Here is a 23,454-nt window from a genome sequence, read left to right as displayed (position 1 = left end):
TCTTATGTCTGCGGGTTGGCTGATCGTCCTCCTCACCGGAGGATGTTGCACTGGTGGGGGAACATGACTTTGAATTGTAGCCACCTCCCCTATCCTTCTCTGAGGAAGAACTAGACGAGGACGGGGAAACCTTACGTTTAGCACGGCGTAACTTCCTCTTCAAACGATCGATTTCCTTCTGCATGGATTTAGAACCCTCATCGTGGGTAGTGCTACCCCCTCCATGAGTATGGCTAACCCCTGGGTATTCTGTATGGACGCTTCCCTCACGATCCCTACGATGTTCAAGACGTTCGAAATGATCTTCCGGTTGTAATCCTTGTGACTCTGCATGGTGAGAGCCTAAGCCTGCCATAATATCCCTACCTCTTCTAGACTAGCTCCCCACAGACGGCGCCAATTGTAAGTGCACAATTGCACCTGGACCCAAGAACAGTTATGGGCTCAGGCCCAATGAGCCTTAAACAATACGAATTTGTAGAGTGTGGGCTTGAAACCTAGGTTAGAAGTGTGTGGGGATTAAATGACAAACTAAAGATGCAAGTACTTGGAAACAACAAGGAATATTGTAAATAGGCCTCCTCGGAAGTAAGCCGAGAGCTGTTCTTATATTATATCTTTTTCTTTGTCTTTTTTCTTTTTTAGGTTACAAGAAGTCCGTCCCTGTTTCTGTTCCAGGTCTCTACTTAAATACTTCTCTCCTTAATACTTTATACACGTGTTGCCCCAACTCCTCCCTTAGCCTAGATATTTCTTTTCTTAGTGCCTTTGAACAGTAACTAGAAGTTTCCCTTCCACTGTTCAAGTGTCACTTCCCCATTAATGCGGCTAGGGTGGTTGGTGCAGGGTCTTTAATGTGGAGGTAGCAGCCTTTATCTTTGATATTTCTCCAACATCGGTGCTTATAGGGCATTCAAGAGTTCACTCCCTCTAACCATTGGTCTTGACCATGTCCTTCCCTAACCTTTACCATGAAGTCCCGGGTTCTTCGGTGTCAGTCCGAGGGGAAAAACAACCTCGGCTGGATCCTCGGATCCTCGGCGTATGGGCCGACCCGAAGTACTAACAAGCCCTAAACTCAAGAGCAGGTCGGCCTTCCTTAGCAAGACCCAACGGCCCATATTCCTATCAAGGTCTTTTTACTCCCCACAACTTTCATAACAAATTTTAAGTGGTAAGTTTTTACGAGTTGTTATTGATAGACAAAAATGTAATTTCAATGATAAGTTCAAATTAGAAAGTATTGTGACAATATAGCAAAAGTTGAACTTTTATAATTTGTTATGTTTGAATTTTTATAATTTGTTATGAAAGTATTGTGAAATTATAATAAACGTTGAACTTTTAGATTTTATAGTTGCACTTTTCCACATCCTTTTGCTCCCTTACTACCCTGCAAATTTTAACGTGCTTGGGTGATGTTATATTTTTTGTTGTTACGTAAAGAATAGGTAGGGGCTATCTCAGTAATTCAGTATGCAAAAGACCTTGTTTGAATTTGACCAAAAATATACCTACTTGTTAGAAAGCCAATACTTCGAAAGTTCTAGACAATAACTGGAAGGCTGGGAGGTAGGGATATTATAGACACTCCCTCAATTAAGTTTAGCCATAACTTTTTTTTTGTTTTTGAACTCTATTCCACCAAAGTTTCAATAACTTCAACTAGTGGGCATTATGATAAATCTAATGTTAATAGTTTAACGACAACACAATGAAAAAACCTCACGAACTTATAAACCAACTTAATTTGACAAAAAATGAAATGATTAAACTAACTTAATTTGGATGAGTTTATAGTCATTCACCATTATTAATTACTTTACTCATAATGAAACACTTAAAGTTCGGTTTTAATCACACACTAACACACATTAACTAACCAATCTAAGTGTAACTCGAGTAAGCAATCCTAAGCTTAAAATCTCAATTACCATTACACGTGTTTCTCATGCTAAAACCTCAATTAACACACCCAATTATAACGTCACAAATATAATTTAATAAAAAAACTGTAAATTGTAATTTGTAATGAAAGGTAATATTATTTTCGTATAAATTTACTATTAAAATAATATTTACTACTATTACTTAGTAATTGTAAATAAAGTTAGTGAAAATTTTTGTTAGTAAAATTGATGGGTCAAAGTTAAAGACTAAAAATGTATAAAAATTGCCTTGATGACGTGGACAAACACCTCCACGTCATCCAATCCGGTTCTTTCCCGTACACGAAGTCGTGGCATCTGATTGGCGCATATAACTTTATATTCTCTGTCAACCCCAGGCGTATGTGAATAGTGAAGGCGTGAATGGCATTTTGGTAAATTAGAGAAATAACGTGACCCTTTTGTTACCGCCAGATACATAATACCACTGCGCTAAGTTTTCCCTCCTACAGCGCTTTCCTCTCTCGAGAGAGCCTTGACTCCCAAAAAAACCAAAGAAAAGTGAGGGAAACATTAGAGAGAGAGAGAGAGAACTTCGAGAGAAAGAAAAGTAAAAACAGTGAAACAGTGAATACAGAGAGAGAGAGAGAGAGAGCGAGAGAGCGAGGGAAAGTGTGGGAAAATTTTAGTGTGTGTGAGAGAGAGAGAGATGAAGCACATTTTCAAGAAGCTTCACATAGGAAGCAACCACGACCCGAACCGATCAAACGAAAACCCTAACGTGACGCCCGCCACGGCATCGACGCCGCCGTCTTGTGCCCCCGATCAACGGCCGGTTTCTGTGCAGGTTTCCGGCGCCGGACCTCCGGCGAGTCCTTCGGCTTCGTCGTCGGCGACTACTTCTCCGGCGAGCAACGCTGCTGGTACTACGCCTTCTTCTGCTGTTGCTGCTGCGTCTGCGGCTGCGGCTGCGGCGGCTAATAGAGCTGACTATATCTCGTCGGAGGAGGAGTTCCAGGTTCAGCTGGCCCTAGCGATCAGCGCGTCGAATTCGGACTTCCGAGACGATCCGGAGAAGGATCAGATCAGAGCCGCGACACTGCTGAGCTTGGGAGGTCATCGGAACGATTTGGCGAGGGATAAGGATGAAGTTTCGGCGGAGACTTTGTCGAGGCAGTATTGGGTGAGTTGAAATTCAATGAAGTTTTGATCTTAATTGAAGTGAATTTCTAGTAAATGATCTTGAATTAGGTGTTTCTACTCGGTGTTTGGTAGCTAATTTGTTGTATTGAGTATCGAATTGGTATAAATTAGGGCTTTTTTTTTTCCTGTTCTATTCAGTCAACAGTTTGAAATTTAATTAAATTGCTATTGAATTAGAGGGAGCTTAGTTTGTTGAGCTGTGATTGAGAATTTCATGTAGTGAAATGTACAATACGAGCTTGAATTAGGAGCTTTTGGTAGTTGACAATTTGTACTGAGTTGTGGATTGTTGTAGATTAGGCAATAACTGTTCAAGTATGCCAAGTGCCTAAATTGTTTAATTTAACTTTAAATAAATGGTAGTTTGGTTCATTGAGATGTTACTGAGTGTTGGATATAGTGAGTTGTGTTGTATGAGCTTATTTTATGGTGGTTCACTTGGTTTTGTTAAGTACAGATTGTCAAAATTCTGCCTAATCTAAAGCTAAACTGGGTAGAATCTGGTTCATGCAGTAAGAACATTATAAGTGGTCGAGTTTGATTTTCTTGAACCTTTTCTGAATTTTGTGGGTTTCTGGATATTACCTTGTGCATTTAACTTACCAATATTTGCTTGAGTTTAGGGGGAAAATGTACTAGCTTTGCACCATGCACCATTACTTTAGGCAAAGTATTCTGTATTCAAGCAGAAAGCCACTGAAACTCTTCTCTGACTGAATTGTGCACTTGGAAGTGGTGATTTTGGTAAATCAGGAGGTGTTTTCGTTAAAGCTTTGTTATGCATCTGCGTCTCACAGTTTAGTCAGTTTGAATTTGAGCTTAGCTTGATTATCGTAACTGACTTACTATGTAGTTGACTTTTATTTTATATATATTTTTATTTTGGGTGATGTTACATCATAACAAGAGATAATGCGGTTTTGACCGAAACACACACAGAAGAAAGGACAGGAAATGGTTTCAAAACATCCCACTTTTTAGATTTTCTTTCCTTATTCATAATGTAATTTAGGAGGCAAAAGGCATTTCAGATGTGTAAAATCTATATTGCAACTGGAGATTACCCCATATTTATCATGATGTTCTTAGATGTTAGCATTTATGTTACTGCTTGATTATGTTTTGCTCGCATATCAACTGATTTAAAAAAAAAAAAAAAGTTTTCGTGCTTTTTCTATTTTGGTTTGATTTCTGTTGGGTTCTTTGGTTCACCAGGAATACAATGTTCTTGACTATGAAGATAAAGTGGTGGATGGTTTTTACGATATATATGGGCTCTCCACGGAATCAGCAAACCAAGGAAAGATGCCATCTATCACTGATCTTGAAACAAACCTTGGTAGTTCTGGCTTTGAAGTTGTAATGGTTAATCAAAGAATTGATCCTTCCCTGGAAGAGTTACTGCAAATTGCACACTGTATTGCTTTAGACTGTCCAGTCACTGAGCTTAGTGTGTTGGCACAGAGGCTTGCTGAACTAGTTACCGGACATATGGGTGGGCCTGTGAAGGATGCTAATATTATCCTGGTGCGGTGGATGGAAAGGAGGACAGAGTTGAGGACGTCTCTTCAAACAAGCGTGTTGCCTATTGGGTCCATCAATGTTGGCCTTTCTCGACATCGTGCTTTGCTTTTCAAGGTCAGCTATCAGACTTACATTATTGATTTTAGTGTTTTTAGGCTGTATCTTATTTGACCTGATTTCTTGTGGCTATATCCTGGTTATGGAAAAACTCAGGCCAAATTTGGTATAGGCCCTGCTACAATATTTTAAGGATACTTTCTCCACCTAGAACTTTCAATCCATGGTGTTGATGAACCACACCAAATTGAGCTAGCATCTTAGTTGCTCGTAGCAGGGTGGCTTATTTACTTTGTGTGCTTCCATGGTGTTAATGTTATAGTGTGTGATTTTCTAAGATGGAATTTTAATTTTGTTTTGAATTGCATTTACTGTACCTATCATATTGCTTTTGAAGGTGGGGTGGGGATGGAATAGGTTATAGGATCAAAACTTATCGAGAACGAAATAAAACCCATGTGGAGTATGTGTCATTAGTTTTCTTTGATAAAAGAATCTGTATTTTTTGGATGAGGGGGTGGAATAGGGGTACATCGTAGTTTTATAACTTTTTAAGTGCAATTGCACAAAAAAGAAATGAAAAGAAAAAAAAAGAGATCGATTTTGGGAAATAAATGCAACATTGATGTAGAGAACATGTTGATATGTTTCTTTTCATTAAAATTTTAAAAGAAATACCTCTTTTTCATGGAATTGACTAAACTTTAGGAGAAAAACCTCCTCTATTGGGAGATTTTATAAATTGTTTCCCATGTTTCTGTTATAAAGTTTTATTGATTATGAACTTACAAAGAAGGGCATGTGATGCAATTATGGTAGATTAATTTTCTATTACTTTGCAAATTTTCCTATTGAAGAATTAAATTATGGAGTGCCAAGAGCCTTGTAACTCAACTAGTTAGCACCTCTTGGCATTTCTAATGGAGACATCAGGGTTCAAATCTCCCCTCCCCCATTTATCGAATTATCAAAAAGAATTATTTTATGGGGTTCACGCATGAAGTCCAATTGAAGTGAAAGTTGTGTGGTTTTAATGGTCTAGGAATGAGTCTTAGGGTTAAAACAGTTTTTTTTTTTTAAATTTTAAATTTGGGTTTTTATTTTATTAGTTATGGTTAGTTTTGTAGTCATTGGTAAATCTGTAATTTATGCAATTACTGCAAAGTAAGCGTATTTTGGTAATTTAGTTGAGTCTAGAGTCACTTAGGAGATCCTAAGTATCTTGGGTTTTATTTTCTTTGGGTCCAACTTAGTCTTTTATTAGGTTTTTAGTACTAGAAGTCCTAATACTAGTAGGAGCCCTAATACTTCTAGTACATGAAAGAATCTTTATATATTTATGTTGAATTCCTTCAAAGGGAGGAGTTGATTAATAAAATTATAGAGTGTTTGAGCATTGAGGCATGTTGACCTTTGTGTGACTTCTTCTCTCTCTTTTTTTCTTCTTCATCTCTTTCTAATGGTAGCATTCATGGAAATTGTTCAAACAGCCCTAAAACACCATAAAATCTCTCTTTTTTTCTTTTTCCTTAAAACCCCAAATCAAGCCGTTTCTTTTAATTATCAAAACCCTAAATCCCCACATATTTTCTTCTATCAAATAACTCATCAAACCACCTTTTAATTCCTTACACAACCCTTAACTCTTTTTTCAGCGACTCTAAATCCAAAATCAACAAATCTTCTTAAACCTAAATCCACCACAACCACATATAGATGAATTCCCCAAATTGTCCTATGTCAACATGCCCTTGAGAATTTTTGTTGTCTTTACGGGGCCCAAGGGGCACCCCACTTTTAGTGGAAGGGTGAGGTCTTATCCAAGTGGGCCTTCTACCACAGACATGCACCACCTAAGTGTGTGTGGACTAGGCCAGTCCGTCCAATTCTAACATTATTTTTATTTATCAAAAAGAAAAACTTTTGATTTCTTTATCAATGATAATTATTCTGCTTGGAGACAATAGGTATGCCAAGTTCTAGATGATGTAACATCTTTGTGCACCGAACTTCAACACTTGTCTGAACACTTGCATTTTTTTTTTTTTTTGATAAATAACGGAATTGTATTAAAAAAAAGCCCAGGTACACCGGGGGTGAACATGGAAAACAGAGCATCAAACACATAAAATACAAAGATCAAGCATTTCTAAAAAATTAGAACAAGGGAAAAGATTAAAGGAAGAACTCCACTCTAGCAAGGTATGAAGAAGAAGAGATTTAAGTTCTAAAAAAGACCGTTCCTTCCCTTCGAAACATCTTGAGTTCCGTTCTCGCCAAATACAGCATAGGACACAATGCGGGGCAGCCCTTCATAAATCAATGCTCCGATGCCCACTGAAGGAACCTAGCTAACTCGAAATAAATTAGAGACACCATGCGGCATAACCCATTGAAGACCAAATACAGCCCACACCATTGACCATAATTCATAAGCAATAGGAAAATAAAGAAGAAGAAGATGATTTACCGATTCCCCACTCTTTTTACACATATAGCACCAATCTACAACTGCGACACCCTTATACCATAAATTTTCAGTTGTCAAAATCTTACCTAATGAGGCAATCCACGAGAAGAAAGCAACCCTAGGAGGGACCTTTGAACACCACACAGGTTTTCAAGGGAAAGAAATGTCAAGAGTAGAGGAAAGGGAGAGATAGAACTCACTCACTTTAAAATTCTTATTCCCTGTTGGTTTCCAACGTAGTTTGTCCTGACTTCACTATTAAGGGGCATTGAATTGATAAGATCTAGAAAAGTGTAAAAATGCTATGTTTCCCAATCCTGGGGAGCTCTAGAAAAGAGAAGATCCCAATGAAGCCTCTGGTTAGGAAAGTGTATAACATCTGCAATAGAAGACTCCTTATTACAACTAATATTATAGAGTTCCCGAAAAGCCTCCCGAAGATTACAGCTCTCACACCACACATGAGGCCAAAATTTAATTCTGTCACCAACACCAACCTCGAACTGAATGGGTTTTGAAAAGACTAGCCAGCCTTGTCTTATGGTTCTCCAAAGACTAACACCATAAGGATTAGAGACTTCTTTTGTACACCAACCTCCCCAATCATTCCAATATTTAGTCTCAATAACCCGCCTCAAGAGATAGGTTGTCTCTCTTCCATATCTCCACAACCATTTCCCCAACAAAGCTTGATTGAAGGCTCTCAAATTTCTAATATCCAAACCGCCAGACTGCAAGGGAGAACAAACCTGGGCCCATTTTACTAGTCGGAATCTAGGAGACTCATCTATTCCACCCCATAGAAAATTCCTTTGAAGCCTCTCAATACGAACAGCAATATCCACAGGAATAGGGAAGAGAGATAGGAAATAAGTTGGCAAACTTGAGAGAGTGCTTTTGATTAAGGTAGTCTTGCCACCTTTTGATAAGTATAATCGCTTCCAACTCGTTAATTTTCGCTCCATTCCTTCTAGGATAGAGTTCCAAATCGCCCTGTCCTTGAATTTAGCACCTAAGGGCAGTCCCAAGTAAGTCATTGGCAAAGATGACTGTCTACAACCCAACTGAACACTTACATAGGTGCCAACTTAATTTAATCTTAAAAATAACAATGACTAAGGGACTACTATTAATCAGGGCAAATTACAGTTAAACCATTTGTAGTATAGAGTGAGTTTTGTCTGACAACGTGTGCTTTTAAATGGGACAGCTTATCCATCCGATGTTCAAACCATTTATGTTAGTTATACTTAGTCTTTAAATATTATTATGCAGTCTACAAGTGTAATCACCATCGTGCATAAAGTGCTAATTTTCTAACCTACAAGTGACTAAAGTATAATATATTTTTGCACGTGCATGTTATGGCAGAAAGAGTTTAATGGACGTTGAGAAGACAGGTCAGCTAAGTAAAGTACAACATTTTAACCACAAGTGAAGTTGAACTCACCTCATAAAAATGGATAGATACTTCTTTTACTTGACCTAATGAGAATCACTCAATATATCCCCATATTATTGTCTTTCCTTTTTTGGTTGTACCAAAAACATTTTCCATAAGAAGTAAAAAAAGTAAATTCTAACTTTCCACACTGTCATTTATCATTGAGTATTAAGAGCATTCTTATCAAACCTTTTTCAAATGCAAAAAATCTTATTTTTTTTTATAGCATTTTTAACCCAAAAGCTTGCTCCATCAAACCTTTCAAATTGTATAATTGTTGCAATTGATGAACAGTGCCATCTCATATTTGAGACCGCACTGTTCACAAATTGTAAAACTTTATATTATTTTTTTATTCAGTGGGGCCCACTTTCTTTTTTTCTCTGTCTTCACCTTTTCTTCTCATTCTGTTTCTTCCTATTTCAACATTTCTCTGCTCTCTCTCTTCTTTGATCTCTCTTCTCTCTCCGTGGTTCATGGTCTGTCGTGCCCAACGCTGATTTTTGCTCGTCGTTGATCTCTGCACGTCGCCAGTCTCTGCACGTCGCCAATCTCTGCTCGTCGCCGGTCTATGCTCGTCCCCGATCTCTCTGCTCTCAGTCACTCGATCTCTCTCCTCTTCGTTTGCAACGTCGCCGATCTCTCACCTCTCAATCACTCGATCTCTACTCTTTGGCTGCAACGTCGCCAGGTCGCCGCTGCCTCCGATTCGCCCTCCCACTCGCCCTCACCGGTTCAGATCTATGATTATCTCTCTCTCATGTTCCGATTTGCAGGTTGTGGGTTCCGATTTGCCCTCACCGGTGGAGTTTTTTTTTTTTTTTTTCGCTGTGGTTGGTGGTGGTGAGTGGATGTGGTGGTTGAGGGTGGTGGGTTTTGTGGTGACTGTTGGTAGTGTGGCGCTGGCGGTGTTGTGAGAAAGAGAGAGACAGAGGAGAGAGAAAAAATAAAAACTTATTGAAAAATAATAAAGAAACAATATTTAAATGAAATGGTAAAAAAATAAAAATTTTGATATAGGTTGTATTGTAAAGTGGTGTGTTATATGTTATAAAATTGGGTTGTGAGATGGTAAATGCTAAATTTTTTAGAATGCTTGATAAGAATGCTCTAAATGTGGAGACAATTATGAATTTTCAAATAAAAATTACAGTTGAGGACAGAAATGGAATACAAAAATTTAATCAATTAGTGTGGCTGCATTCAATGTACTTTCCTAAAACATTGTGCCTTTTCACAGTGGAATAAAATTTTGGGGAAGAGAGTAATTATTTCTAATGATTTACTTTGTAAAGTTTTTGTACATGTAGGCACGCATTTTTAAACATAAATAAGTAAACATGCCCCCATGTCTTGGTTTAGCGAGACTCTGTGGTCAACACCCTATTTATATGTCAAACATGACTCTTGTGTTTGTCCACATATGCTACGTAGGTTTTTAATTGCAAAAATTTTAGAGATGTCAATTGGGCTTTTCAATCTGTTACAGGATGTTGCAATCAAATTTTACTCGCATCTAATTTTGTGAGATTAGTTTTTTATGCGTGCTATGTATGAACTTATATATAAAATAATAAAAGTTGGGCCTTATATGTTGTACTCACTGTGTGGTGGCTCAAGTTAAGCACTGCAGTGGCTAAATGTGAGTGTTACACGTCATATTGTGCATTCTCTATGTGGCACTATGAAGATTTTTTTTTTCTTTTTTTTAAAGTTAAAAATTTATTACCAAAGTTCTAAAACGTTCAAACTACTGTTTCAATTTGACATTACCAAAATCTTCAAGAAATTTAAAGAACTTTCATAATTTATTTAAATTATTTAATCGCCTACCAAAGTTTTTAGTTTTGATAAAAACATGGCCTTATACAATATGTTCCTGTCATACAACTTAATTTAATTACTTTTTCTTTAATTTTTTATTTTGTTCAGTTTTGCTAAATTTATGATTTTTAATTAACCTGTGTATTTACTTATAAAAAAAAAACCTGTGTATTTCATGGCATACTTCTACCTATTAAAAGAAGTTAATTTTAGCAATTAAGATAATAAAAACACTTTTTTGTAATTATGATTGAAGAAGCATTTTCTCTAATTTTTTTCCTTTATCTTTGTAAAATTCTTTAATCCAAGTATAAATATCCTCAGGTTTAACTATTGATCTTTATGAAGTTCCACTAATATTGTCTTTATGAAGTTCCTCTAATATTGTGAGTTAACGGGGCTACTTGTTAGCTGTATTCTCATTATCTTTGTTTCTCTTATGTAGGCATTAGCTGACAATATCAAGATGCCTTGTAGACTAGTAAAGGGTAGTCATTACACTGGTGTTGAGGATGATGCTGTCAACATAATAAAGTTGGAAGATGAAAGGTTATTTCTTGTGAACTTCTTTCCTTTGTGTATAATGATGTTCAATACACACACACACACACACACACACACACACATATATATCCTACAGTGGAGTTTGGATTTTTATCACTGAGACAATCAGCAGTAGTTTGCACCTGCATTTGAGTGTTGTTTTAGTGTTTATTGTTCTATGTATTTATCTCAAGCATGTTTCATTGCTTTTGATTAAAGTCTGAAGTGTTTTCTCAATCTTTTAACCAACCAAAAATGACCTTGAATTTTTTTATTAGGAAATTATCTTGAAGTAAAATAATATCAAGGCAATAGCTGTATAGTATGCATTGATATTGGAAGGTCTTTTCATATTGCAATTACCTAGTCATCCCCTTCGATAGTCATCCTTCAAATGCTGATATTTGGGATTCGCGATGGTGAATGATCAAGTGGAAGCAAGTGCAAATTCTTTGTAAAACTAAACTTTGATCCAATTCATTAATTTTGGTTAAAATCTTATGTTCATCTCTACCTTAAGATTCTTGTGGATTTTTTTTTTTGATAAGTAAGATTCTTGTGGATTTCTCTCAACTGTAGAAATATAAAATGTGTATGTGAGGGACAATGACAACAAATATTTCTCCTCCACCAGTTAAGTATTTGATGTCTTAAGTAGCAAAGCCACTGAGGTTCAGGCTATGTGACTTTGGGAAATAATGCCAACCATTTGATATCATAAGCAGGAAAGCCACTTTGGTTCAGATTATGTGACTCTGGGAAATATTTCCTAAAAGGGATATGAGTAGTAATAACTTTCCTGAATTTGACTTCTTTTTGGTACTCACTATTTTCTTTCACTGGCCTATGTTCCTTTGTTAATCAGATCTCAGTGGCATTTTAGATGTAGCCTTTTTCGCTGACTTTGCCTGATCTTATACCTTCTCTGCTCTCTTCCCATCTAGAATATAAGTGTGTATTGCTTCAGGCTTTTGGTATCCACTGGGTTATGCCAAGATCAGTGGCGGGGTTGATATCTTGTTGGCATCAGTGGTTTGGGAAGCATAACTCAAATATTTGGAATTTGATTCCAGGGTGTTTAATGTGGATTGTTTGGTTGGAACGGAATCGTCGCTCATTTGAGAACATGGAGAAGACTTTGGATGAGTTAAAGGTGTTATGCCAGCGTAGCCTTTTTGACTGTTCCACATTGCTTATTGTGGTGTCTTTGGAGAGAGAGAAATAGCAGGTGCTTTGAAGATAAGGAGAGATCAATTTCAGACTTGAAGCTATTTTTCTTTAGAACCCTTAGAGATTGGTTGACTGCTCTGCAGAACCAATCATCTTTATCTTTTCTTGATTTCTTAGATTCTTGTAATTTGTGTTCTTGACTGTTTAACCCTTGTACACTCCCTGTGTACTAGGGTGTTTCATTTTGGATATCAATAAACATCTTACTTATCAAAAAAAAAAAAGAGTTTTTGTTTTCTCTTAGATTTTCCTTCTCTTAGTTTTTCTTTCTTTGTATCTTACTGTTCATCATCATGAACATCCTGTACTATTTTTTCTTATTAATATTACTTCTTTGATTACCTATCAAAAAAAAAAAAGTGTGTACTTATGTGTTCTAAGTCTTATGATTTTTGGTACTCATTATGATTTTGTTTGTGAGATGTATTCTTCTGTGTACTAAGTCTTTCCTTTTATCCTTTATTATGAGTAAAGTTCTTATATATATATATATATATATATATATATATATATATAATCTTCTTCTTCTTTTTTCTTCGGTAAAAGTTAATAATTTGTCTTTATTATACGTTGGAAATTTTTTTTTCAAACAAATAAAAAGGATAAAATTTAGAGATAAGCAGTATCTGTAATTTATTTTTTGAACGTGTGTTTGAAAGTGGTGTAGTGATATAGAGAAAAGTTTGAGAGGGAAAAATAAGATGATCGCAAGGGGAAAGAATGCTAAATTTTAAGAGTTCTCTTAGTTTTTTTTTTTATTTCTTAAATTGGGGGTGTTTTACTTTTATTCGGATGAAAAAGGAATAAAAAAGACTCAATTTTAGGAAATAAAAAGATGAATGTGAATGGAAAAAAATCCTAAATTATAGGAGTTTTCTTTTTTAATTCAAAATGAATTTTGTAATTTGACATTTATGACCCTATTTCTAAGAGAAGTTACCTTTCATGAGGGTATGTTTGAACCACATAAAAGTTCAGTTCAAAGAGGGGAATCCCTTTATAAATAGTGTGTGTGTGTGTGTAGAATAGGATTGAACCTAAACATACATAACTAATCCAAAGTTCGTGCATGTCCCATGGTTTATTCTCTCCTATGTGTGTTAAAGCAATATCTCCATGATATGCATGCAATTGAGTGTTGAGTGTGTGCGCATATTTAATTTGATTCATAAAAGTTCGTTTAACCTTATTTTGCTTCTACATAGATCTAATTTATATTTTTCTGCCTTCAGGGAATTTTTGGTTGATCTAATGGCAGCTCCTGGAACACTTATACCAGCTGATATTCTAAGTGCAATGGAAAATACCTTTAAGCCATACAATCCAAAAATAAACAGAATCACACCTCTCCATTTGTCTAAGGACATTGGAGTTGCCTACTTAAGACCAAAGCCTTTACTTGGTGAAGGTAGCAGTCGTAACTCTGCAGTTGAGAGTAGCTCACCCTTAGATAGAAGGTCAAGTTCTGAAAAGACAGAATCCATTCCTTTATTCCCCAGTACAAGTGGTGACACTACTGTTAGTTCATCAGGTATATCAAATAAGCCGAGTCCCAATCAGTCGGATCTTTCATCATCAGGCATTGGCACCTCTCTGTATAAAGGCAGTCGTGGTACCCATGCAGTTGGTGATGGTGTGAGGATAAATCTCAATGTAGTTCCATATAACCAAAATAACCCGGAGGATCCAAAAAATCTTTTTGCGGATCTTAATCCATTCCAGATAAAAGGAACTGGCAAAACTTCTTTGCATAACAAACCTACAGAGAATAGAGTTGATGAGCTTCAGAGACCGATAAATAACCCTGGTCGACCCCCTGTATCATTGATGTGGAAGAATCGATATGCTCTCAATGAAGTTCCTCAAAAAAAGGAGTATGATTATATGGAGGGTCTATATCCAAGAATCAATCGTGAGCCTAATGACTATAATCTGCCATCGTTAGCTTCCACCAGTTCTAATACACCTGGAAAGATCTATGGTGATGGTTTCAAATCAGCTGGTAATTCAAATATGCCCAGTATGGGCAGTAATGCAGCAAATTCTGTCAGTGGCACGAGTTCATTGTTGGAAGCTAGCTCAAGTCAGTTTGATAGGTTTCATCTGGTGGGGGATTTGAATGCTAATTTAAAGCGAGAACGTCCTAGGAATGGGGAAGAATCGCAAAGTAATGCGGTGGATTTGGTTCAAGAACTTGAGGACAATGAAATTGGTTTTCACGATCGTAGAAAGTGTATGCATGATCGATTTATGGGGAACAATTTGAAATTGAAGGATCCAGAAAGTGCTAACTCGTCTTTTGACTCCAGCACAAGTAAGGCTGAACAAATATACTCCAGCACAAGTAGGGTTGACCAAATATTTGATGATGTCGATGTAGGAGATGAAATTTGTTGGGAAGACCTGGTTATTGGTGAAAGGATTGGACTAGGTAATGCATATGGCTTGTTGGAAGTATATTATATTTGGCAAATCTTGGTAGTCATTTTGCAATTTTGGAATTTGTTCCATGTTCTATATAAATATGTATGCATGAATGCATGTATATGTTTTACTAATTATAGTGTATTGCTATGGTCTTTGGGCCAAATGGCATCTTTGCCCTCAACAAAGCAAGTGATGAATGTTGCAGTTTTGGGTTTAGTACCATAAGATTGTGTTAGCTGTGTTTAAGCTTTCCAAAGGGAAGAGTTATAGAAATAGTGCATGAATTATTTGGAAAGAGTTATAGCAATAGTGAATGAATTATGTATGGAGAATTATGTTCCTTTAAAGGATCTAGTGCTTCTATCTCCTCTCTCTCTCTCTCTCTCTCTCTCTCTCTCTCTCTTCTGGCTAGAAACAGAATGGTAAATCCTTCTTAAGAGGTTATAGTTTCATCTTATTTTGGTAGCTTTGTACTAGTGTTATGCTTACTAAATTAAGTATGAGGAAGAGAGACTCATTTATTTCAGTCCTTGCATAGCAATAACCCTTGTTTCCTAGGAAGTTCTTTAATTTTTATTCATCTTTCCTGTTACTAGGTTCATATGGGGAGGTTTATCATGCTGATTGGAATGGCACGGTGAGTTCTATGATTCCTTTTTGTATTGTCACATTTTGCTCTTTTGCTTTGAATTAAAAGAATTTCATCTTGTTGTCCATTTTCTTTTGCTCTGTATAATTCCATCTTTAAAATGCCTTGATGTGTTAACTTACTCAACTTGAATTTGAATGCTCAATTAATGCCTTGATTGATCGATCCTTTTACTATTTGACTATTGATACACTTTCACTGGTCCCAGAAGTTTAAACTATTGATCATTCAACCTATATTCTAACACTCTTCCTCACAAGTGGGCCTAAACTTTATAATTGGTGGGGCCCAACATGTGGAATTTTGAAATTTTTTAATAGGCGGTAAAGTGGAGATACGGTTTAAATTCAAGACCTTTTGCTTTGAAACCATGATAAATTTCTGGTAATTCCAAAAGTTTAAGCTATTAGGAAAGGTTAATTTAATCATTTACTTACCCAATATTCTAACAACTGCAATAACAAGTGAGTTTACTTAAAATAAAAGTAAAATTAAAAAAATTCTCTTCATTATTCTCATCATCCACTGTAGAATGTTTGTATGCATAATGATAGATTCTGCTATAGTGATACAGGAAAATTTACGGATGTCATGAATGTTGGCACCATTAGTTAGTGGTAAACTTAGATGGCTGTCATGCATAGTTGTTATTGGTGAACTATAGAATGAACTCTTTAATCACTGGTGAATAATGTATAATGTGGAATCTCTTTCTTTGTTGTTGTCTCATTATAAAGCTTTTCTGCCATTACTATGAGTTTGGTATTGTTTTTTATTTAATGTTTTACTTTTGACATAAAATTGTAGCTTTTAGACAATGAAGGGAAACTGATAATCTAATAATCTTCTGGTAAATTTTGAACTACAGGAGGTCGCTGTGAAGAAGTTTTTAGACCAGGATTTCTCAGGTGCAGCTTTGGCTGAGTTCAAAAGTGAAGTAAGCAATGAATTAAGCTTCTATATATGCATGTGATATTTCTCTTTTTGATTAATAAAAAAGTAAAATAACCTTACGCACTAAATAATGTTGTGCAATATGAATATCTAATCACCCAGAAAACCAAAAAAAAAAAAAAAATCAGAATTCTGGAAGCATTCTTGGTATCAGTGGTGTTGTCTTGTTGATGGCTAGTGACTAAGGTGGTAGCAGAATCGCACTACCAATGAGGGAGCAGGATGATGAGAAGGATGTGATGGCACTACCAATGGTGGTCTTGCATACACCTGCTTCCTTCTTAGAATTTGTTAATGATGAGATTTCCAGCCCAAGTTCAATATGTTAACATCTTCACCAACCCAAACAATTCCCAAAACTACAAAACCCAACCTAATCCTTTTCATAAAATATTGGATTCTCTAGTGATAGAATGGGATGTCATGACAGGAATTGTGGGGCAAGTTCATCTTCTTCTTTTTTTTTTTTTTCCTTCTGAAAATTGGACATTTAAGACATGACATCATATGACCCACTTGACACATAGAACATTAACCTGCACTTTTTTTCATATGTAAAATAAGGTACGAATAATGCGTAGACTGCGTCATCCAAATGTTGTTCTTTTCATGGGTGCTGTTACTCGTCCTCCAAACCTCTCTATCATTTCTGAGTATCTTCCAAGGTACAACACTGTGCTCTTTTTGTTGTCATATCTTAATGAGTTTGAGTTTTTTGCAAAACAAAATTCATCTGCAATGAGATTCTAATGATCCTTGCAATTTTACCTGCATTGATTAATATTTATATGCATGCATGATTATATATGTGCAACTTTCATTTCATTAGTAGTGTTACTAAATTTTGATTTTTCAGGGGAAGCTTATATCGAATTCTTCATCGTCCTCAATGTCAGCTTGATGAGAAGCGCAGAATAAAAATGGCTCTTGATGTGGTATGACATTATTAACCCTGCATTCTTTTTAATCATCATTTATTTCCATACCCATATTTAAAGCTATTGTTATCTTTCAGGCTAGGGGCATGAATTGCTTACATGCAAGCATACCCACAATTGTTCACAGGGATTTGAAGTCACCGAACCTTTTAGTTGATAAGAACTGGAATGTCAAGGTATATGATGATTTCATTTCAATATTATGTTAGCATAGTAATTCTTCCTTTTATTGGTTATTGCTCCTAACTAAAAAATCATGGTTATAATGTTTGGATAGTCTGGAGTCACATTTGTGTATTAGTCACAAAATTTTGAGTAAACTATGACTGTTTCTGGTAGTTTGTGGTGTTTATTGTTTCCTAAATTGAATCTTGTGCCAACGTAAGAATGGCATCCTTGTAATCTTATTTTTATATATTTGTTGTTTACTGCCAACTTGGCCATACCAACTTACATTGCTCTACTGTCTGATAAATCATCTGTACAGGCAGATATGCATAATGCTTATCAAAGTTAGATTCCTAGTTGCCAGCTGGTGGTCTCTGGTACTTGAGGGAAATGAGTTGCAATGTAAATCAATTTTATACCAGTTTTGTGTGGCTTAGGTGAACTTGCCCAAAGTTCAAAACTACCTAGGGCATGACCCTTACTCACAAAAGCCTGGTTGATTTTGGATCAGGGAGCTTGTTCAAGAGGCTAGGAGTGACATTCTTTTGGCATAGATGAACCTTTTCGTCTAGTTACTGGAGACATAAAAGTGCGGGAAGTGCATGTCCAGCACCTGGCATTGGTGTGTGTGTGTGTGTGTATAGGATATGCAGTCAAAATACATGGTTGGATATGTATCTGATATTTCGGTAAAAGTGATAAAGAGGAACAAATTTCTTGCTTGTCATTAAGGTTTGAACGTTATACAACTACATTGTTCAAGATGGCTACTTTTGAGCTATGACGTGCCCAAATGTGACAATCTGATGATATGGGATTGGCCTTAAATTTTGCCTAAGGTTGCTTATGTAGTGGGCTGAAGGTAGGGACGTATTCTAGTTTTGAGAATTTTAGTGGATACATAAGGTCTTATTATTTTTAAACTGATTATGGGCTGAGTCATTACAATGTTTGAAGGCAAAAGGGGGCAGATTTGAAGAATACAGGTTTCTCGATGTTCATTAATGTATATGTTATGGGGCTTAATTGGGCAATGGCTGTATTTATTATCTTGGGGCTGCTTGGATGGTGGCTTAAGGTAGGGGAGCATTTGGGGATGAGAAATTAGTTTTTTAAGAAGAAATACAGTGCAGAATATTCTCAAAGTGTGCTGAACATTAAGAAGGGAAGAAGAAAAAATAAGAAGAGAGGAAACACTAGCCAATGTTGCCTCAGCATTCGAGCACTAAATTTCCTTTATGAATGTATAGATTCTTCAGTACAGTGAAAGAATATTTATGGGCTCTTGGATGTTATCTTTTCCTATATGACAATACTAATTTGATTACTGTGCTAAATCAGGGATTTAATTAAAGCCTAGGGGGGTAAAAAAGGGACTCTTAAAACTCCTAGAGGATTCTAGACTCAGACATAACTAAGGAAATATGTATTAAAAAAAAATGCTTTGTCCACAACATTATCACAACACTTTCACAACAAATTTTAAGTGGTAGGTTGCTATTGGTTGTTATAGGTGGGCAAAAAATTAATTTCAGTTGTGGATCAATTTAGAACCAATAACAACTTACTACCTATGATCTATTGTGAAAATGTTGTAAAAATATTGTGGATGTAGTAGCACTTATCTAAAAAAACAGTTCAGGACTATTGTGAAATTCTAGTTCTCCCCTGCGCATATATACCTATAAATCTCAAATCAATGACTCAAAACAAAAATTATTGAAGCCTCAGACCCTGTAAGGTAACCTTTGTAGCCGTAAAAATCTTTGTTCAGCCAGGCATTGCAGGCGGTTTCCGCACATGAAAAAGCTCTACTTGTTAAAACTAGAATGTAAAAAAGAAAAACAGGAGCTAGATCTCTTCTTCCTTGTTTCTTTCCTCTGGTACTTGAATGCTCACCCACACCTGACACATTATGCACTTGAATCTATGTAAAATTGGTCTGCCTATGGGGTTTTTTCAAGCCAAAATTTCCTTTTGTTTCTGAATTTTAAAAATTGTTTTAGCCTGGAAGTCAGGCTGTAGTATGGCTTGTTTAGATTGGTGAAGCTTAACAAGCTGGTTGATGCACTGGGAAATTATATGATACCCTCCTCACTGAAGTGCATGAAAGTCAAACTATTAAAATAAAATGGTGACAAATGTCAATGTTTGTGGTGCCACTGGTGTGTGAGCCATTTCTGACAAATTATGATGCTTATATACAGGTGTGTGATTTTGGGTTATCACGCTTAAAGCACAACACTTTCTTGTCATCCAAATCAACTGCAGGAACGGTGAGAATCTGAGATCAATAATCAATATATTTTTTTTCAGTTGTTTCTGTAGATAACACAATTTTCATCAGCTTACTTGACACTCTTTCTTCATTTATATCTGACTGCATCTTCTTCTATGTGTTAGCCTGAGTGGATGGCACCTGAAGTTCTCCGAAACGAGCCATCAAATGAGAAGTGAGTTTCTATTGTTATAAGTATATTTTTAATTTTCAGCTTTACTTGGTGCATGTTCACCTGTATTGCTACACTACTTGGCTAGTCCATGCTCCATCCATCTATCATAGTTAATGGATATGCTTGATGCAAGGTGACAAACTCTAACTTGTGTTTGGGCAACAAAAAGAAGAAGGGGAAATGGCCTAGGAATCACCGCCAGGTGATGAAAATAGAATAATAGAACCTAGGAATGACCACCATTTGCTTGGAATCACTACCAAGCATGAGTAAAAGATAGGAACCCATGAATAACCACCTGAGCCTGCTCGGAACCATGACCAAGTATTGGAAGAAAAGTAGAAAACTTCCAACCCAAATTTTATTAAGCCTCAATTATCTTCTTACAATAGTGAACTTTGGGCCCTTTAAATTGAGAAATTACATAAATTATGCAAAGAAACAGAATCATAATGAGATTAAACAATGTTTGGAAATAAAATCCACGTCTCTAAATAGCATCAGTCAGTGGTAATCAGCATCAATCACGTTCAATAAAGTCCAACAAAATCAATCAACATTAATAGGTCTGATTTTTTGAGAGCACCAATACTCCAGTTGTCTTGTGGTTGGTTTACTAGCTCTGGCATATGTTTGTGCTTGAGGTAAGTTCGAGTGAAGTGTGCCGATTTTAGCTTACTGTTTTAAAGCTCTGGATATGGGTTTTGATGCCTTCTTGGATTTATCTTAGTCCTGAAAAGAATGGCAGAAAGATACTTGAGACAATGTTGAAATTCCTTCTATATAAAAACCAGTGCATCACATTTATGTTTTCTCATCAAAGACATAAGTGCTGGGAGGTCAGAGGGTGTTTGTTAGCAACATTGGGAACATGTTTTTTCTGGTCTTGGAATATGCCTAATTTACCCTAGTAAACATCTCTTCATGAAACTGAGCATATCATGACTTCCTATAACTATGGTCCTCTACTATCAAATCTTGTGATCATGACATCCCTTGTGAAAACCCATGTGTTGCTGGGCTTCGGATTAAAGAAACAGAGCCCAGGAATTGGAAATATGGCTTTTCTGTTTACAGCCTTGTTGAACATGTAGAACTCCTCTTAACATTAATTATATTATCCCGTATGGGATATTCAGGTGTGATGTCTATAGCTTTGGAGTCATTCTGTGGGAGCTAGCTACCTTGAGATTACCTTGGAGTGGGATGAACCCAATGCAAGTGGTGGGTGCAGTAGGTTTCCAGAATCGTCGCCTGGACATCCCTAAGGAAGTGGATCCTTTGGTTGCTCGGATAATTTGGGAATGTTGGCAAACGTAAGTTTAAGAAATCTTAACAGTTACATATATTCAGCTATCATTCCTTTACTAAATTTCAGATTAATTGTTTGCTCTTCTTGCCTGTTAATTCCCAGCGATCCAAACTTGCGACCCTCATTTTATCAGCTCACAGGCTATCTCAAGCCTTTGCAGCGGCTTGTCATCCCATCACATCAGGACCAGCCAAGTTCGACTCTGCCACAAGAGATTTCAGTAAATTCTACACCTTGAATAGTCTCATTTTCTCAAGTGTGAATAAGGAGGCATTTTACTTCTTTGCCATGAGAGTTGTATATGAAAATTTAAAAGGAAAAACAGAGAAAAGAAAAGGAACATTTGATTAGAAGGCTTGTAGGTTTGTAATTTGTGTTAAAGTTCTGTATGTATTTCTGCTGCAGCCAAAAAGACTGCAGCAGCTCTTTTTGTACAGCTTGGTGTACATCGTTTGTTCCAACAAGAACTGAAATTGTGTAATATATGTGTTCATACCTTTTGTAAGACAAAAGGCACATTGTCATAATGAAAGTAAAATTACATTTTGCTGTTACATTTTTCTAATTATAATTTGAAACTTACCAATTGCTTTCTATTATCTGGCAATCAAATTATGCTAAAATTTGAGTAGGAAAACATGGTGACATTGTTGACTAGCTACATAGAAAGACAAACACCATAACTACCAACAATGCCATGCCCAAATCTGCCATTTTACAATGAAAATCTTGCATAATGTCATACTTCAGGAATTTGTAATTGATCAATTTCGTTGTTCAAATTTAATATTACAAATTTAAAGGTATAACCAGGGTCTTGTTTCTCTTTGGTCTATATGTTGATTTGAACCGGAAACTACAAGATAATGACAGTATACTTTACTTGCATTATCATTGCCGACTACCCATCTACTAAAATCATCCACGCACTTAAAAATTTTGAATGACCGCAGAGCCAGCCCAAAATAAGAAAAAAGAGAATGGCCGGCGAGTGGTTTCAAAGGGTTCAAATGTGTTCCTCGTTTATCGTTAGAAATTTTGATGAAGTGTAATTTAGGTGCTTGCTAGGGCCCAAAGTACACCAATATTATCTATATTTATATAATATCTTAAAATCAAACTATAGCATTTAATGGTGCTACTCCAATTGAGCAACATCAACCATGTCACCATTTTTTTTATTGATTTGTTCCTCTTTAATTTTTTTATAATATTAAATATATTGACCAATTAACTTTACTCATTCATTTTGGACTTTTTTTTTTCCATAATAATATATTTGATAGTTTTAACTTTACATATATATTTTCTTTATGCATCCATCTACTTTAATTTAGAATAGAAATAACTGCTTTCACACTTTTCTTTTTCTTTGTTACTCTTACTCAATTTATTGCTTCTCGCTTTTGCAACGGTGTATGGCCACAACAACCAGATAGGAGAATGAAATATAGGCTATAAATGGTCACTCGGCATATATCGGGTGCTTGAAATATGCTGATATATGGGGTGCTTAAAATATGCTGATATATGAACCCACATAACTCCATTTTACTAGAGACTGGGCCATGAAGCTGTTGACATACTCCAGGGAAAACAATTTTGCATGCAAGGCAAAGCTTTAATGGGAAACACTGTAGGACTTAGAATACTTTGTAATGACTACTAAAAATATGAAAAATTACGTACCTAATTTTAAATATATATATATATATATATATTTTATTGTACGCTTGATAATCCTTTTTACAATCCATAAATAAATTTCTATCACTTACTTTTTAGTTTTTTAATAAATAGTATGTGCACATCATCAACACATGTAATATGCTTGTAACTAAATTAATATCTAGGATTGTTACTGATACGTGCCTTCAAATTTGGTCCACTACGGTTATTTTGGTCTAATTTGGTTCATTTAGTTCACTTCAGTCCATTTTTATACATATTGGTCCACTTCAGTCCATTCGGTCCAACTGGGTCCACTTCTTCTCTTCAGTCCACTTCGGTTTATTCAGTCCAGTTGGGTCAAATTCAGTCCATTTGGGTCTACTTTGGTCCATTTTAATCAACTTCGGTCTATTTTGGTCCACTTAGTTCCTATTCGGTCTAATTTGGTCTACTTTGGTGTCCATTCGGTCCATTTCGGTCCTTCTTGTCCATTTTGGTCCAATTCAGTTCACTTTAGTCCTTTCAATCTATTTTGGTCCACTTCATTCCAAGATGACAAAAAGTAATATTATTATTTTTAATTTTTTTAATTTGATAGTATTATCTTTCTTTACGTTTTTCCCTTCACTTAGCTGATATTATTATTTTAGTTTTTAAGTGCATTACACAATTTTAGTGAAATGATATAATTTAATTTT

At 36.0% G+C, this 23,454-nt stretch overlaps 1 protein-coding gene across 1 annotated transcript; it reads left to right on the top strand.

Moving 5' to 3' along the window:
• Positions 1-2,399: 2,399 nt before the first annotated feature.
• LOC142627848 (serine/threonine-protein kinase EDR1) lies at positions 2,400-21,639 on the top strand. The gene is made up of 13 exons (XM_075801739.1): positions 2,400-3,072; positions 4,308-4,730; positions 10,857-10,960; positions 13,417-14,615; positions 15,208-15,248; positions 16,129-16,197; positions 16,779-16,879; positions 17,071-17,149; positions 17,230-17,328; positions 19,528-19,596; positions 19,724-19,773; positions 20,913-21,089; positions 21,188-21,639. Exons 1-13 carry the CDS (start codon positions 2,599-2,601, stop codon positions 21,321-21,323), a joined length of 3,021 nt encoding a protein of 1,006 aa, XP_075657854.1. The 5' UTR covers positions 2,400-2,598; the 3' UTR covers positions 21,324-21,639.
• The last annotated feature ends 1,815 nt before the right edge of the window (positions 21,640-23,454 follow it).

The sequence above is a fragment of the Castanea sativa genome, chromosome 3, assembly GCF_040712315.1.
Source record: "Castanea sativa cultivar Marrone di Chiusa Pesio chromosome 3, ASM4071231v1".
Lineage (NCBI taxonomy): Eukaryota > Viridiplantae > Streptophyta > Magnoliopsida > Fagales > Fagaceae > Castanea > Castanea sativa.
This window is presented reverse-complemented; position numbering and strand designations above follow the sequence as displayed.